Source organism: Bufo gargarizans, chromosome 2, assembly GCF_014858855.1.
Source record: "Bufo gargarizans isolate SCDJY-AF-19 chromosome 2, ASM1485885v1, whole genome shotgun sequence".
Classification (NCBI taxonomy): Eukaryota; Metazoa; Chordata; class Amphibia; order Anura; family Bufonidae; genus Bufo; species Bufo gargarizans.
Window position 1 is genome coordinate 641,516,122 of NC_058081.1, and position 16,327 is coordinate 641,532,448.

A 16,327-nucleotide genomic window follows, 5' to 3' on the forward strand; every position below is an offset into this window, starting at 1 on the left:
TGTGTCGTAGAATTTGCGACAACAAATTGGCGCCCAACGTGGGGCAGACAGCTTGCGTAATTTCCGAACTCAAACGCCAAGAGAGGACTTGCGTAAAACCATCAGACAAGGCACAAGCTGCAGCAAGGTAAGAAGCTTTAATTTTTACAACCTCCTCTGAGTCTTTTGCCCAAGTGGTTTCTCAAGAGTTGAATTGGTGTTATTGCGATATAAGGGTTCCAATTATAGCTGATCTGTATTATAGTAAAAGAACCTATTGAAATATTCCTTCTTTGTGTGGTGGAACATGCTGAAACTGAACGGAAGTTGTTAGACAGCTGAGTCAGATATCCTGTGACGTAGAATTGGATCCCAGCCAAGTTCTGACGAGAATCTGGAGATTCATGAGTAGTGACGAGGCGTCCTCATGAGTGTGCAGGATTAACACTGATTGCATAGTAGTAATAAGCAATTGGAGGTTATTAAGTTGGTGCCCTGTACAAGAGAAATTGTGGGATCAATACTGTTGAGCTATTATTAAGTTAGTGAGTTTAATAGCAACCAGATATTGTTAAGTTGGTGCCCTACAATAATGGGAAATTCTAATGTTGCAGGACAGAGTGAGGAAAAGTTAACAGCAGCTCAGTTGATGAGAGAAAGAGAAGGAAAAGTTTCAGTAACTAAGTTAAAATCGTTCATGCAGGCAATTGGTATGCCTGAAACTGGAAGATTAGATGAAAGTTTATGGAAAAATATATTGCAGGAAAAGAAAGGTTGGTTGAGAGATAATAATAGGCTGGTGCAAGCAGAGTTATGGTGGAAGTTGTCTGCAGATGTGACTGATGGAAAGTTGAAAGAAATTGAGAAGAATGGACAATATTGGTATAGTAAGATGGAGGATTTGGGTGTGGTAGGGAACAAAGAACAGGATAGTTTGCCATGTGGCATCCCTTCCCCCACCACATCTGTTGTAACTTTAAAAAGTAATCCTGGGTCTTGTGGTTCATCAAGCAATACTATTGCTTCTTCTGTCAGCTCCTCCTCTACACCATGTACTGGAATGTGCTTATCAGCACCTCCCACTGTGTCTTCTGCTCCATCCATCCCTTCTCCATCCCCCAAAACTGCTTCCTTAGAACAACAACCCCCTCATTATGGGGGATGGGAGTGTGTGTGTGCAGACACAAGAATGCTGAGATGAGTAACATGTGTGTTGTTTGTGGATCTCAAAGACAGGACACAATTCCTATCATAGTTCCCAGCACTGGATTATATCCAGTGATGTCTTCCAATAACCCTTCCCAACTGTATGTCCCAACAGTTAAAAATGTACCTGCAGTAATTGCCCCTATGATGCCTACTAGAAATATTCCAGACCAGTCTACCCAATCTAGGATTGCACCCACTTTAAGTCCGTTTTCAGACTTGAGTGTATTTCTATCACAGGAAAGTATGGGATATCCAACATCAATGTTGGATATGCGAAATCTCATGCACCCAGTTTCCCCTATTATATCATCTCCGCCAAATCCACCCCGACCAAATATATCCTATCGTACGCCCAGGTACCTAACCCCTGGAGCTGCTCCTCTCAGAGGTCCAAATGACATCCCTGATGAACCTGTGTATCGCCCTTGGTCCCCTAGTGAGATGCTGGCCATGATGAGTAGAATCCCCAATCCAGAGGATTTATCCATGCCGTTCTGTAGGGAGTTAGCGAAGATAAGGAAAGCTTTCTCATGTTGCTGGAGGGATCTAGAAGATTTAGTCCAGTGTAAAGCTGGTGACTCCTTCTCTCAGATTATAGCCTCCTCAGTGGGATCTTATGAGGGAGATGATACTACTTTGTTGTCCGGTGAGCGATACATAGTGAGGCTCACGGAATGGGGGAGAAAGCGGTTAGGTGATCAGTCTGTTACATTGTCGGATATGCATCAGGATAAAACGGAAAGTGTGGAGAAATTTTACACTAGACTCCAGCAAAGATGGGTGGATTTGGGCTTTGAGTATACCTCAGACATGCATGAGAGAATTTTGAGTGCTGCTTTTGTGGATGGTCTTAGGGAAAGCATTCGCAAAGGTCTGGTATCAGCTAGGCCCGAATGGAGAACTATACAGCCCTCCATTTTGTTACAAGTAGCAAAGGGGGTAGAAGCTGAATTGAACAAAAGACCTAAGGCGGGTGTGGCCGCTTACCAGCCTTCTCCCCAAAAAGGGGGAAGGAAACCATATTATAATTCCATAAGATGTTTTAACTGCGGCGGGGTGGGGCACTTTGCACGTCGTTGCCGATCTCCACGCCCATGGGAGGAGGAAGAGGAAGAGAATGCTCAGCCCCCCCAAGTGCGACGCCCATAGGAAGTTGGCAATCCAGAGTCAAATGCTGTGCCCCTATTAAAAATTCAAACCTTAGGGCCTGCCCCAGTTGTCTCCTTGGCAATCAATGGGGGGGAGCCCATCCCCTTTTTGATTGACACTGGAGCAGCCAAAACAGTTATTCGCAGCAAACATGTAAAAAGATCCCTCATGTCTAAGGATAGTATTCCATGTGTAGGAGTAGATGGTAATGAGGTTCCTACTCCTCTCACAAAGCCAATACAAATTGCATTTGCCCCAAACCAACAAATGCTAAGTCGCTTCTTAGTCAGTGACACCGCCCCTGTTATTTTGCTAGGAGCAGATTTGTTGCAGAGAATATATGCGCAGATAACATATCTTCCTGATTGTACTGTGAAGTTACAAGGCAAACTAGGAGAAGAGGATATATGTCTCTTAGCGGCCTGTGATTATAATCCTTTCCACATGTATGTGTCTACACTCTCTGAAGAGGGCGTGTCCCTTCTGCTGCAACAATTACCTGAACATCTGTGGGCCTCCGGACCTACAGATGTTGGCCATTTATCTGTCGCTCCAATGATGGTAGAAGGTAAACCTGATGCTCCTTTACCTCGAAAGCCGCAGTATCCCCTCAGTATACAACAAACAGATGCCATCACTAAAATAGTGCATGATTTTGTCAGTAATGGGGTACTAATTGAAACCACCTCTCCATGTAACACTCCCTTGTTCCCCATTAAGAAAAGGGGGGAAAAAGGTCAGCCAGTGCAGTATAGAATGGTACATGATCTTAGGGCTGTTAATGAGGCTACAGTTTTTAATACCCCTGTGGTACCAAACCCACATACGTTGTTGGCACAGATTCCCCACAGTGCTACCCATTTCACTGTGGTGGATCTTGCAAATGCGTTTTTCTCAGTTCCGTTACATCCAGATTGCAGATATCTTTTTGCTTTCACACATGACAGAAAGCAATACACCTGGACGGTCTTACCACAAGGTGCACATAATTCCCCCAGTATGTACAGTACTGCCTTAGCCCAGGTTTTAGTGGATTGGCCCATTCCATCTGAAGGAGTTGTCTTCAGTATATAGATGACTTACTTCTTTGCTGCCCGGGAGAGGAGGTGTGTAGACAAACCTCGTTGTCTCTTCTCACCTTCCTGGCTGCAAATGGCTGTAAAGCTTCCCGCAAGAAGCTTCAATTCTGTTGTACCACTGTCACCTTTCTAGGGCACTGTATATCTGCTGGGATTAGACATCTCACCCCAGACCGTATAACTGCAAACAAATTCCTTTGCCCACTACAGTGGGGGCTCTGAGAATTTATTTGGGGCTAGTCTCATACTGTAGGCCTTGGATCAGAAATGCCTCTGCTCTTCTACAACCCTTGTATGATTGTATCACCTCTCTTCCTTTTTCATTGACAGATAAGGCCGTGGAGAACTTTCATACATTAAAACTAGTCATCAGTTCCACACCAGCATTGGGTCTACCAGATTACAATAAAGATTTCAGACTTTATTGCACTGAATGTCTTGGCCATGCTTCAGCTATTCTCACACAAGCTAGGGCTGGCCAACAGCGTCCAGTGGCGTATTACTCTGCCAGACTTGATCCAGTGGCTAGAGGAGCGCCATCTTGTGTCCGTGCGGTAGTGGATGTACAACTCATGCTTGACAAAAGCTCTGAGATTGTGCTAAATTATCCAATTACTGTTTTTGTCCCTCATGACATCTCGGCCATTCTCACACAAGTACAGCCTAAATACCTGTCCACCACCAGACACCTTAGACTAGAATGTGCACTACTTATGCCACCAAATGTCACCATCAAAAGGTGCACAACTTTGAATCCAGCTACTCTGCTGCCTCTGGAGGGGGGAGGGAGTAGTAGTATGAGTCATCTAGCTGAGTATCTTCCTGACCTGGAAGATAAACATGACTGTCTCCAATTTATGTCCCAAGAGACAGCAGGGTTTGATCACGTGGTAGATACTCCCTTAGAAAACCCAGATTTAGAGCTCTTTGTGGATGGATCGCGGTATGGTGTTCAGGGGAAGTTCCATACTGGGTATGCAGTTGTCACTCAGCACGATACGATCAAAGCAGAATCACTGCCCTCTCACATGTCTGCACAGGAAGCTGAACTTAAAGTTTTGGAAGAGGCCTGCAGGTATGCGGAGGGAAAAACTGCAAACATCTATACAGATTCCAGGTATGCTTTTGGGATCACCCATGATTATGGTCCAATTTGGAAGGCTAGAGACTTCCTTACAGCAAATGGCAAGCCAATTAAAAATGGCAAAGGGGTGAAAGCCCTAATGGACGCTCTGCTGTTGCCAACGAGGGTGGCCATTATGAAAATTAAAGGCCATTCGTCAGGAAAAACCCTTGAAGCTCTGGGAAATCATCGAGCTGATCTGGCAGCAAAAGCTGCTGCACAGAAACCCAGAGATGATCCTGTAGGGATAGCAGCAGTACAAGAGCAAATTTCCCTGCCAGTCAACTATGAAACATTTAAAACCTTACAGTCTCAAGCAACCAAAGAGGAAAAGGCAGTATGGCTAGAGAAAGGAGCTGTGATGACCCCAAAAGGAACATGGGAACTTAGAGGAAGGCTGTGTTTCCCCCGTGCCTTGTTCCCAGTCACAGCCCAGGCCACTCATGGGAATACTCACCTGTCCAAAACTGCCATGACTGCTCTTGTTAATAATCACTGGTATGCCCCAGGATTCAGTGTAACTGCAGCCAAATTCACTCAGGCTTGTATGATTTGTGCACATCACAACATAGGAAGGACGGTAAAAACACCTTTGAGGCACACTCCCAGGCCCGATTTCCCCTTCCAAAGACTGCAAATATATTACATCCAACTACCCAAAGTGGGGACCCTAGAATACGTCTTGGTATGTGTAGATCTGTTTTCAGGGTGGCCAGAAGCCTATCCTGTGGCCAAAGTCACTGCACAAAACACAGCCAAGAAACTTCTGAATGAGATAGTTTGCCGCTATGGGGTCCCAGAGACAATTGAGAGTGACCGAGGTTCTCACTTTACAGGGGAGGTCATGCGTGAAATTATGGGAGCCCTGGATATTGAACAAGCCTTCCATACTGCGTATCACCCACAAAGCAGCGGTAGAGTATAACGACTCAACGGCACAATTAAATCAAAAATACAGAAGGCCATGGCTGAACTGAATAAGCCATGGACAGAGTGTCTCCCTTTGGCACTTTTCTCCATACACCTAACCGGAAGACAGGCCTGAGTCCATATGAAGTACTCTTTGGGAATGCCCCTAGATTAGGACTCTATTTTCCACAACAACTCCAGATGCAGCATAATAGTCTTTCAAAGTACGTTATCTGTCTTACAAACAGACTGTCTAATGTGTATTCCCAAGTTTTTGCTTCTCTTCCAGATCCAGACAGCATAGAGGCAACTCATTCTCTACAACCAGGAGATTGGGTAGTGGTGAAACGACACATGCGGAAAGTCCTAGAACCACGATTTGAGGGTCCACATCAAGTCCTGTTAACCACCGCCACTGCTGTCAAGTTGGAAGGAAAGCCTAATTGGGTCCACGCATGTCACTGCAAAAAAGTACCAGAACCTCAAGTGCTGGAATGACTGCAAGGGCCGTAATATTGTTGCATGCTTTACTGTTAATTTTATATTGTACAGGGGAAAATGCACGGTCAGATAAAGTCCCAAATTCTGTAATTAGAGCAATATTAATACAAGGGAATCAGAGTGCAATTGCATATGTATCTCCTACAGCTTCACCCATGATTGACAAAATGGCCTTAGAGACAGGGTTTTCAGACACAAATGTATGGCTAGAGTGGATCCGCTATACTGTTCTTTCCCAGAAGCGATCCAACTGCATAGCATGTGCTGCAGCTCGACCTCATTTGGGTACAGTACCTTTCCCTTTGAGTGAGGTTACCGATCCTGAGGGTTTCAAGTGCATCCTTAAGATGTACACTGAAACCATTCCAAGCAATGACACCTCCCGCTGCAGAACATTAGAATTACTTTATCCGACTGTTCATGATAAAGATCATATGGGTTTCGGTATAACGCCATACCCTGGAAATTATACCTGTTTCAATCATAACAGTACAGGCAAAGAGATTGGTGTTTTCCCTCCAGGATATTGTTCCTATAATATGTATTTAAATGAGACAAGTAGTGACTCTGATGCTTACCCTGACAAATGGTTTGTCCACCAAGATTATCAACATTCAGATATCTGGTGGTTGTGTGGAGACATGAAGCTCCGACCCAGGATACGAATGGAATGGATTGGCCAATGTACCTTGATTAAGGTGCTGATGCCATTTGTTCTATTTTCGACTCTTGAGTGGGATCAAGTCAATAAGCAAACCGGTGTACAGTCAAGGCTAAGGAGGTCACTCTCTACATCTTTTTATTCTCATGTATACATAGATGCTATAGGAGTCCCTAGAGGAGTTCCTGATGAATTCAAGGCTAGAAACCAGATAGCTGCTGGTTTCGAATCAATACTTCCAATAATTGGCGTAAATAAAAATGTAGGATGGATTAACTATTTGTACTGTAATCAACAGAGATTCGTAAATTATACTCGAGATGCGGTAAAAGGAATAGCAGAACAACTGAGCTCTTCATCGGTGATGGCGTTACAGAATCGACTGGCCCTCAACATGATCCTAGCGGAAAAAGGCCATGGGCTGCAGGTGCCAACTCTGATCTTTTAGCAGGGGACTGGGTGGGAGACAATATGAAGGAACTGGAGGCACTATCAGCCACCCAATATACTATCGCCTGTACTTGTTCTGGCCTCACCATTCGTAGAGCCGCGTTCGGGCCTACTAAATAACGCAGAAGGTTCTGTCGTCTACTCGCACCTGGGGAAGGTGTTTCACTTGTGCGTGTAGCTGGCACAGATCGACCACGTCCTCTCCCTGCAACAGGAGCTCCACCAGCAGCACCACGACCAGGGCCACGTCCCTTATTTGACGCTCTCCTCATTCTTTGCGTTCACCCACCAAACTAACAGATGGTTTATGTCAGGCGACAATGTAACTGCCAATAGTCAACTATTAAGTTCACTGACAGTAAGGCTGTGTCATAAAGAGAAAACATTTCTTGAGGTCACACAAAATGTGAATTTGGCAAACAACAATATAACAGCAGTATTTAATGGTTTTATTGGACTGTCAGAAATGCATCACAGGCCGCAAATGTACTATCTAGCACAAAAAGGATGATTTTTTTCAACCAACAATGTAACAGCCGTATTTAACGGTTTTAATGGACTGTCAGAAATGCAGCGCAAAGGTACTTTATGGGAAAAAAATGATGATTTTTTCACCCACAGTGAAACAGGTGGATTTACTGATTTTAATTCACTATCAGATTTGCAGTGAAGGCCGCAACGGTACTTTATGGCCAAAAATAAGTGTTTTTTGACCCATAATGTCCCAGTTGTATTCACTGATTATATTTCACTATCAATTTGCAGGCTGCAAAGGTACTATATGGAAAAAAATATATATGATTTTTTCACCCACAATGAAACAGATGGATTTAACAGATGCAGTGCAGGGGGCAAATGTACTTTTTAGCAAAAATTTTTTTAATTTGTCCCCCCAGAATCAGATGGATTTACTGAATTGAATATTACATATGCTGCACAGGGGCACTTTACAGAAAAAAATTGTGAATATGTCCCCCCTGGGTCCCTGAACTCACAGACGGATTACCTATATTATTTCCCCTTCCACTGGCATATATGCAGTGCAGATGAACTTAAAAAATGGGTATATGTTGCCCACTGAACTAAAAGAACAGGATTAAAATATTGTCCCTGGCACATATGCAGTGCTGGTGCACAAAATGGCCGCTGACACTCACCTAACTAATAGATGGATAAAACTTATTTTTCTGTCTCACTGGGCTCAGGGCAGGGTACAAAAACTTTGCATTGCACCCACAAAAAAGTAATAATAATCACTGTAGATCGAAGAGTTAACAAGAAGTTCTGATATCAGATTCTTTCCTATTCTCTCCCTCACAGTAGCATCCTCCTCTCCCTACACTAGTAAGAGCTGGGTGATGTGCGGCGCTACGTGACTCCAGCTTATATAGAGGCTGGGTCACATGCTGCACTGGCCAAGCACAGCCATGCCATTAGTAGGCATGGCTGTGATGGCTTCTAAGGGCTCCACCCTTCATAAGAGTTAAACGCTTGTTTCAAAAAGCGCCATTAAATCGCTGAACACCGAACTCGAACCCAAACTTTTACTGAAATCTTCGGGTTTGGGTCCGGAGTCAAATAGTGAATACCATGGGACTGACAGGAAAATGCCCTTAGGATTAGCCCTAAGGTAAATTTGTTGCTAACACAGTGGTTCTGCAACCACTGTTGTAACAATATTTAATAGACATCAGCCATACTATATCAGAATTTATAATACCTACTGCATTTTGTATGGGCACCATTAATATTGTATTTTGTTTTGGTGGACTGTATGTATAATAAAATGCTAGGGTCCAGCAGCAACCTATAATTTTTTTGTCATTAATAAAGTTTGTTTTTTGGAGTTTTATAGTATTTTTATCTACTATTTAATAAAATTTCCTTTGACTGTTTATGTGCATTAAGAGAACACTTTGAAGTAGGTTGCAGTAACTTTGTTATATTTCAGAAACATAAAGCTTCACTTACCTTGCCCAAAGATGGCTTGCAGGAAGCAGCAATTGATAGAGATCCTGAAATTATATACTAAAAAATAACATAATTTCAACACTTTGCTTAAAGAGAATCTATCAAAAATATTATAGACAATCATTTTAGAACAACATAATAAATATATTAGGTGCTATATTAGGTTATATATTAGGTGCTTCCTCTGCCAGTCAGGGGAATGTCAGCTCCAGTAAGCAGGGGACCAGGAGAGCAGGGCAGACCAGACAGGTGCTGATAGTGGGAGACTCAATTATTATGGGTATACAGGGTGGGCCATTTTTATGGACACACCTTAATAAAATGGGAATGGTTGGTGATATTAACTTCCTGTTTGTGGCACATTAGTATATGTGAGGGGGTAAACTTTTCAAGATGGGTGGTGACCATGGCGGCCATTTTGAAGTTGGCCATTTTGAATCCAACTTTTGTTTTTTCAATACGAAGAGGGTCATGTGACACATCAAACTTGTTGGGAATTTCACAAGAAAAACAATGGTGTGCTTGGTTTTAACGTAATTTTATTCTTTAATGAGTTATTTACAAGTTTGTGACCACTTATAAAATGTGTTCAATGTGCTGCCCATTGTGTTGGATTGTCAATGTAACCCTCTTCTCCCACTCTTCACACACTGATAGCAACACCGCAGGAGAAATGCTAGCACAGGCTTCCAGTATCCATAGTTTCAGGTGCTGCACATCTCGTATCTTCACAGCATATAAATGGCCCATTTCTCCTGCGGTGTTGCTATCACATATACTAATGTGCCAGAAACAGGAAGTTAATATCACCAACCATTCCCATTTTATTAAGGTGTATCCATATAAATGGTCCACCCTGTAGATAGGACGATCTGTCACAAAGACTGGGATCATCGAACGGTGTGCTGTCTTCCTGGCTCTCGAGTTCGACACATCACGGATCGGGTTGACAGAACCAATTACAAAGTTAGAGGTAGGTGGAGTGTCCTTAAAAATGATTTTAGGGATTTAGGTCACAAGCTTAGGGGAAGGACCTCAAAGCTAGTGTTTTCAGAAATACTACCTGTACCACGAGCCACACAAGAAAGGCAGCGGGAAATTAGGGAGGTTAACGCGTGTAGGAAGGAGGGGTTTGGGTTCCTGGAGAACTAGGCTGACTTCTCTGTTGGCTACAGGCTCTATCGTAGGGATGGGCTGCACTTCAATGGGGAAGGGGCAGCTGTTTTGTGGGAGAAGATGGCTAGAAGGTTGGTGGAGTGTTTAAACTAGGGACTGGGGGGAGGGTAATTGCATTATAGGATGGGAAGATAGTGCTGATCGGGGGCAAGGTAATGGGACTGGGGGAGGAATTGAAGGAGGGACTAGAACAGTTTAGAAGGAAAGGTGTAGGGTAAAAAAATATACAAAAAACTCTTAATTGTATGCATACTAATGCCAGGAGTCTGACTAATAAAATTGGGGAACTGGAATTAGTGATGTGTGAGTAGGACTATAACATAGTGGGAATAACTGAGACATGGCTGGATGATAGCTATGACTGGGCAGTTAATGTACAGGGTTACAGTCTGTTTAGAAAGGATTGCAAAAACCAGAGAGGGGAGGGGTCTGCCTTTATGTAAAGTCCTGTCTAAAGCCCACAGTCCGAGAAGATATAAGTGAGGGACATGAGCATATAGAGTCATTGTGGGTAGAAATAAAGGCAAAAACAATAATAAAATACTAATAGGAGTTTATTATAAACCACTTAATATACCAGTGTCCACAGAAAATCTGCTACTAAACGAGATAGATGAGGCGGCAGATCATAATGAGATCGTTATTATGGGGGACTTCAACTACCCAGATATAGACTGGGAAACTGAAACCTGTACATCTCATAAAGGAAACAGGTTCTTGGAAATAACCAAAGACAATTACCTTTCCCAACTGCTTCAGGACCCGACTAGAGGGACAGCCAAACTGGACTTACTATCAACCAATAGACCTGACAGAACAACAGATATGCAGGTTGGGGGACACCTTGGAAATAGTGACTATAAAGTAGTAACCTTCCAATTGTCATTCAAAAGAGCCAAACTTCAAAAAAAGCTACAATTAAGAGAGGCCATAGGCCTAACTAACTGGGACAAAGTCCTCAAAAATAAAAAAATACAGCCGCAAAATGGGATATTTTTAAAAGCATCTGTCATGCCCTGCTCAGCTTATGTGCGGAGGTCTGCCAGGTTAGCAGCACGTGTGTAGTTTTTTGTTTTGGGTTTGGAGTTGAGCTGTATCCACCTCCCTTCAGGTGCACTGTGTGGGGTCGTTTGTATGAGTTTAGATTACGCCCCTTCCCAGTGTCCTGTGCGGGTTATAGCTTCTATCTTGCTCTGAGGAAGGAAGGATTTGCTGTTTCTGCTCAGCGACAGATAAGTTGGTTTTGTTTTCTTTTTGTGTTCTGTCTAGGCTGTTAGAGAGACACATGGGGCGGTCCTTCACACTGCATGCCTGCATTAGTCTTCAGAGTGAGGAGGGGTGTCTCTCAGTAATCCAATCTGATTGACTGGCAGGGAACTGCTGGCAACAGCAAGTGTGTATGTGAAGGGAGGGAAAGCAGTTTTGGCCTCAGAGAACTGGCAGAGGAGCCATCTTGAGAAGGTGCTCATATTGCAAATGTTTAAAAAGCCGTAACTGGCCGTCTGGCTATTACTGACAGTCAAGCCAATGCCAGATGCCCCGACCAATGCAGATCGCCACATCTATGGGATCTACAGAGGAGAGGGAGCTCCCTGTGTCTTTCCATCGGCTCCCCACTATGTGATTTCGGGGTGCCGATGGCTGTTATGGCAACCAAAGGCCTTGGGGCCCACCAGCTGCGTAGATCTATGAGGTTCAGCCCCCAGGTTGGGTCTCATAGGCGAAATGTCAGTGTAAAATTGACAGTTCAATGCAATACAATACAGCACACATTGTACTGCATTGAAACAGGGATCAAGCTCTGGACATTTGAAGGTCCAGAGTGCGACAAAATTAAAATGTAAAAAAGTGTCTTTTAAAAATAAAAAAAAGTTTCACCTTTTGCCCTGTGTACCCACGTACAATAAAAAAAAGAATAAAAAAATACATATTTGGTATCGTCGCTTCTGGCTCTATAAACTGTATAGAGACTTACTGCTAATAAATCTCCATACCGTGGAGTACTTTCAGTAAGTCTCCATACAGGATTGGTCTCTTTAAAAAGATTTAGCATCCTGCTTCTAAAATTTTAAGCCTTCTAATGTCCTAAAAAACTAAAATGTCAACATAAAGTAGACGTATGGTGAATGTTAACTAAGAACTATATATATCGCTAGTCGTCTTAAAAGCAGAAAAATTTTAATTTTTAAAATAGCTAATTCACCACTAACATGAAGTACAATGTGTCCCAAGAAAAGATTCTCAGAATTGCTGAGATAATTAAAAGCATTCAAAAATTATTTTTGAATCAAATTTGCTAAATTTAGCGGTGTCAGGAAGGTGTCCATATAAAGATCTGTTCTATGGATTGGATTTATTTTAGGATCAAATCTACAGTAGGTGCATATTTATTTTGAGGTCTAGTTTAGGATCTGCTCGGATCTGTATTTATTTTAGGGATTGGTCAAGGGTCTGTATTTTTGTGTCTGGTCTGGGGTTTGTATTTTTTTTTGTGTCTGTTCTGAAGTCTGTATTCTGGATTTATCTTGGGGTCTGGTCTGGTCTGGAGATTGTATCTAAGGTTTGTATTTAATTGCTACTTGATGAAGGAGTCATGCACTACTTAGGACTCAAATGCATTAAGTTGGTGATGTTTGGGGATACATTATTGGGATCTCCCTGCTGCTTTGTATGTGTCCGTAGTGAGTATAAACTTGTCACTGACCCGTGCGTGTTAGTGACTGTATGTCTGTCCATGACCTATGAGTGGTAATGACTGTACATCTGTCGCTGAATGCAGTTATAAGTGTTAGTGGCTGTAAGGCTATGTTCACACTTGCATTGTGGCTTTCTTTCATAACACTGCTGGATCTGCCATATGACAAATGCTGCAAGCCCGCAATTAACTCTTGACTTTATGTACAATGACGTTCATCTGTCCCCAGCGTGTTCATTATAATATAGCAACCATTTAATGTTTAGCTTATAGTACTCGTGTGTTCTTACCGCAACTCCAGACCAAAAACAGACACCAGTGACAACCGCAGCGCTTATGTAATAGCTTGGTTTCTCATGAAACATCATGGTTAAGATGATGCCAAAGAAAATGGAATTTATTCCTGTAAACAACTGGGTCACCTGAATAAAAAGAGAACAATGTTTAATCATTTCCTCCACCCTCCTACAAAAAAATAAAAAATAAAAAATTGCCACTACTGTATATTCTATTTCTTGTAGGATGAACACAAATAACCTCATCGATCTTATTTCTGATATGCAGAACAACAATGAAAGCAACAAAAATGATGCTGTAGCTGCCATTTTTGCAAAACTAACAGCAGTAAATCTAACCATGGTTGTCAACTTGGAATTAGACGCTCAGAAAGTGACAATATTACCATAATCTCCTGAGAGGCTAATTGATAATGTATGATATTTACAAAACAGCTTATCTCCAGAGAACAAAAGGATCGGTCATGTTAAAATCAAGCAACCTACTCCTTATGTCTCCCAATTCTGCCAATGGAGGCCCCCATGGACATTAGATGGCATATTCTGCTGATACACAATATATCTAATGTCTATGACCAGCTTAAGGCCGAGTTCACATCACTGTTTTGTTTTTCATTCTTCTGTCAGAAGAACAAAAAAAACCCCCGATCCTTTATTTTGAGTATCCATTGTGCTCATTTTGCATCCGTTTTTGTCAGTTTCATCAGAGATCCGTTAATCTGGAAATAACAGATCATTGACTAAACTGACAAGAGTGGATGCAAACGGATGCTAAATGTGCACAACTGTTGTTAAAAAAAGGATCCGTTTTTGTGTTTTTTTTAATTTTTCTGTTCTTCTGATAGATTAGAAGAATGGAAAGCAAAACAGTGATGCGAACCTGGCCTAACTTAGAAAAATTCTATAGATGAGTCCCTCCTCCATGAGGAGACGTGAAGTCATGTGGCTGCGTTTAGGACTGGCAAGTTTTACCACCTAGTCAGGAAAAGTCAGAACATTGGCCATTGAGAAGGAGGATCTTTAAAAATGGCGATACCCCTTCCTCAAGAGCAGAGTTTCTCAATGTTTATATCCCAATTACCCCCACCCCCCATATTGGCTGTTTAACACTGGTGCAATACACCAGTCTGAATGAGGCCTTAGTGTTAAATTAAGATCCCCAATGTCAGTGAATAACAAATAATAAAAGCCACTTACCCCAAGAACCTCAGGTTCTCCTTTGAAAAATTTTACGAGGGGTTTGGGCATATCAGCTGGCACATAATTTCTTTGTTCTTCTTGAGGTTCCATTGACTGAACATTTTGTGCACCAGAATGTTGCAGAATGATTATACTTTGCATATTTGCATTGGTGGTCATGATTCTGCCAGGAAAAAAGAACACACTAGTAGTATACATGCGCTGCAGAGCTGTCCTTCATATTACTGGAAGCAGGAAGTGGCAACAATACTCAGATGTTTTAATCCTGTGCATAAGCATCCTATTAACTGACAATACAAGATACTTATTTCAAGTATAGTATTCATGATGAGTATAGCCAGGGAAACAAGAGCCTGAACTGTGCAACTAAATTACTGGGCTCTGTGATTTTTTTTTTTGGAAGGGTGACATAGTGAAGAGTAGCTACAAAGAACTTCTCTCACCCTAGTGCAGGGATGTCAAACTCGTGGCCCTCCAGCTGTTGCAAAACTACAACTCCCATCATGCCTGGGCATACTACAGCTATCAGGGAATGATGGGAGATGTAGTTTTGCAACATCTGGAGGGCCATGAGTTTGACATTCATGCCCTAGAGGACACTGCATGCATGTCCATGCCTTACTCATACAGCCCAAACTCCATTTCTCCTGGAGTGGCACCGCGCAAGAACTGTCACGAGGGTATCGAGAACCACGCCTGACTCCGTTATACCCGGGGTCAGGAAGTCGCAGCGGTTGGCTGCACGCTCTATTTAAGATAGGGCTGTTTTCCTTATGGTAGCTTTCTGGGTTTGCTTTGCAAACCCTTTTGGCTCACACAGGGATCCGTAGCTCCTTCTCCTCAGCTGTTCCTTGTCCAGCACTCCCAAACCTCCTTATATTCCTCTCTCACACTTCTCTGGTTGCCAGAGATAGAGCTTCCTGCCTGGACATCTATTCTGACCCACTGGAGCTGTGTTGCTGCGTTCTCGGATGGTTGTTTCAGAATGCTACCCTCCGGATCCCTGTTGGACCTTTGTGGACTGCTGTGGTCGCCCACCTGGGTGTTTGTGTTTGTTTGTATTTGTCTGTCCTCTCCCTGGTGTTTCCCTCTTAGTGCAGTGGTGCGGACTAGCGATCCCACCGGCCCGTTCACTATCTAGGGCTCATTTCAGGGAAAGCCAGGGTTTAGGCACGTGATCGCCGCACGGGTGAGGAACCCGTCTAGGGACGTCAGGGCAGTCAGGTGCCAGCCGCAAGGTGAGTTAGGGGTCACCACCTTTCCCTCTCCCTTGGGCAGGGCTTTCCCTGTTTTCCTCCCTGTGTGTGACGCCGGTCATTACAAGAACTTGGTACTCTCTGCTGGATTGCCCCAATCATTACATCTGATTCCTGGGGGTCCTAGCAGCAAGGTACTTTGTGAATACCTTGTAGTCGAGGGCCCCTTCTTACAAAAAGAGGTTGGTCAAAGTGGGTAAAGTTGAAGACAACCTCTTAGAATGTGTATTTTTTTGCCACAATTAATTCTAAAAAATTACAAGCGGAATATATACAGAAATGGAGAAAACACTTCATCAAACCTCAATAACATGCCTGAATTCCTTGCAATATGTTACATGACTATAGGGGTGCAGAAGTCACATTTGGTTCTTGGAGATTGGATGGCCCAAAAACAGTGGTGTATTGGGTCTTAGTAGCATCAATTTACACACCACTTGGAACCGAACCCGAGTTCAGGAAATGTTTTTTTACAGTGTAAGGCCTCATGCACACGACAGTATTTTTTCACGGTCTGCAAAAACGGGGTCCGTAGGTCCGTGATCCGTGACCGTTTTTTTGTCCGTGGGTCTTCCTTGATTTTTGGAGGATCCACGGACATGAAAAAAAAGTCGTTTTGGTGTCCACCTGGCCGTGCGGAGCCAAACGCATCCGTCCTGAATTACAATGCAAG

General features: G+C 43.1%; 1 protein-coding gene across 1 annotated transcript in view; it reads right to left on the reverse strand.

Moving 5' to 3' along the window:
• Positions 1-16,327, reverse strand: part of LOC122928875 (membrane-spanning 4-domains subfamily A member 4A-like) — a 44,176-nt gene that overhangs the window by 18,858 nt on the left and 8,991 nt on the right. Inside the window, exons 2-4 of the mRNA XM_044282167.1 lie at positions 14,396-14,561; positions 13,193-13,324; positions 9,032-9,088 (exon numbers count right to left, since the gene is read on the reverse strand). Of these exons, the coding sequence (XP_044138102.1) occupies positions 9,032-9,088; positions 13,193-13,324; positions 14,396-14,557 (351 nt within the window). The 5' untranslated portion in view covers positions 14,558-14,561. The remainder of the gene's footprint in view (positions 1-9,031; positions 9,089-13,192; positions 13,325-14,395; positions 14,562-16,327) is intronic.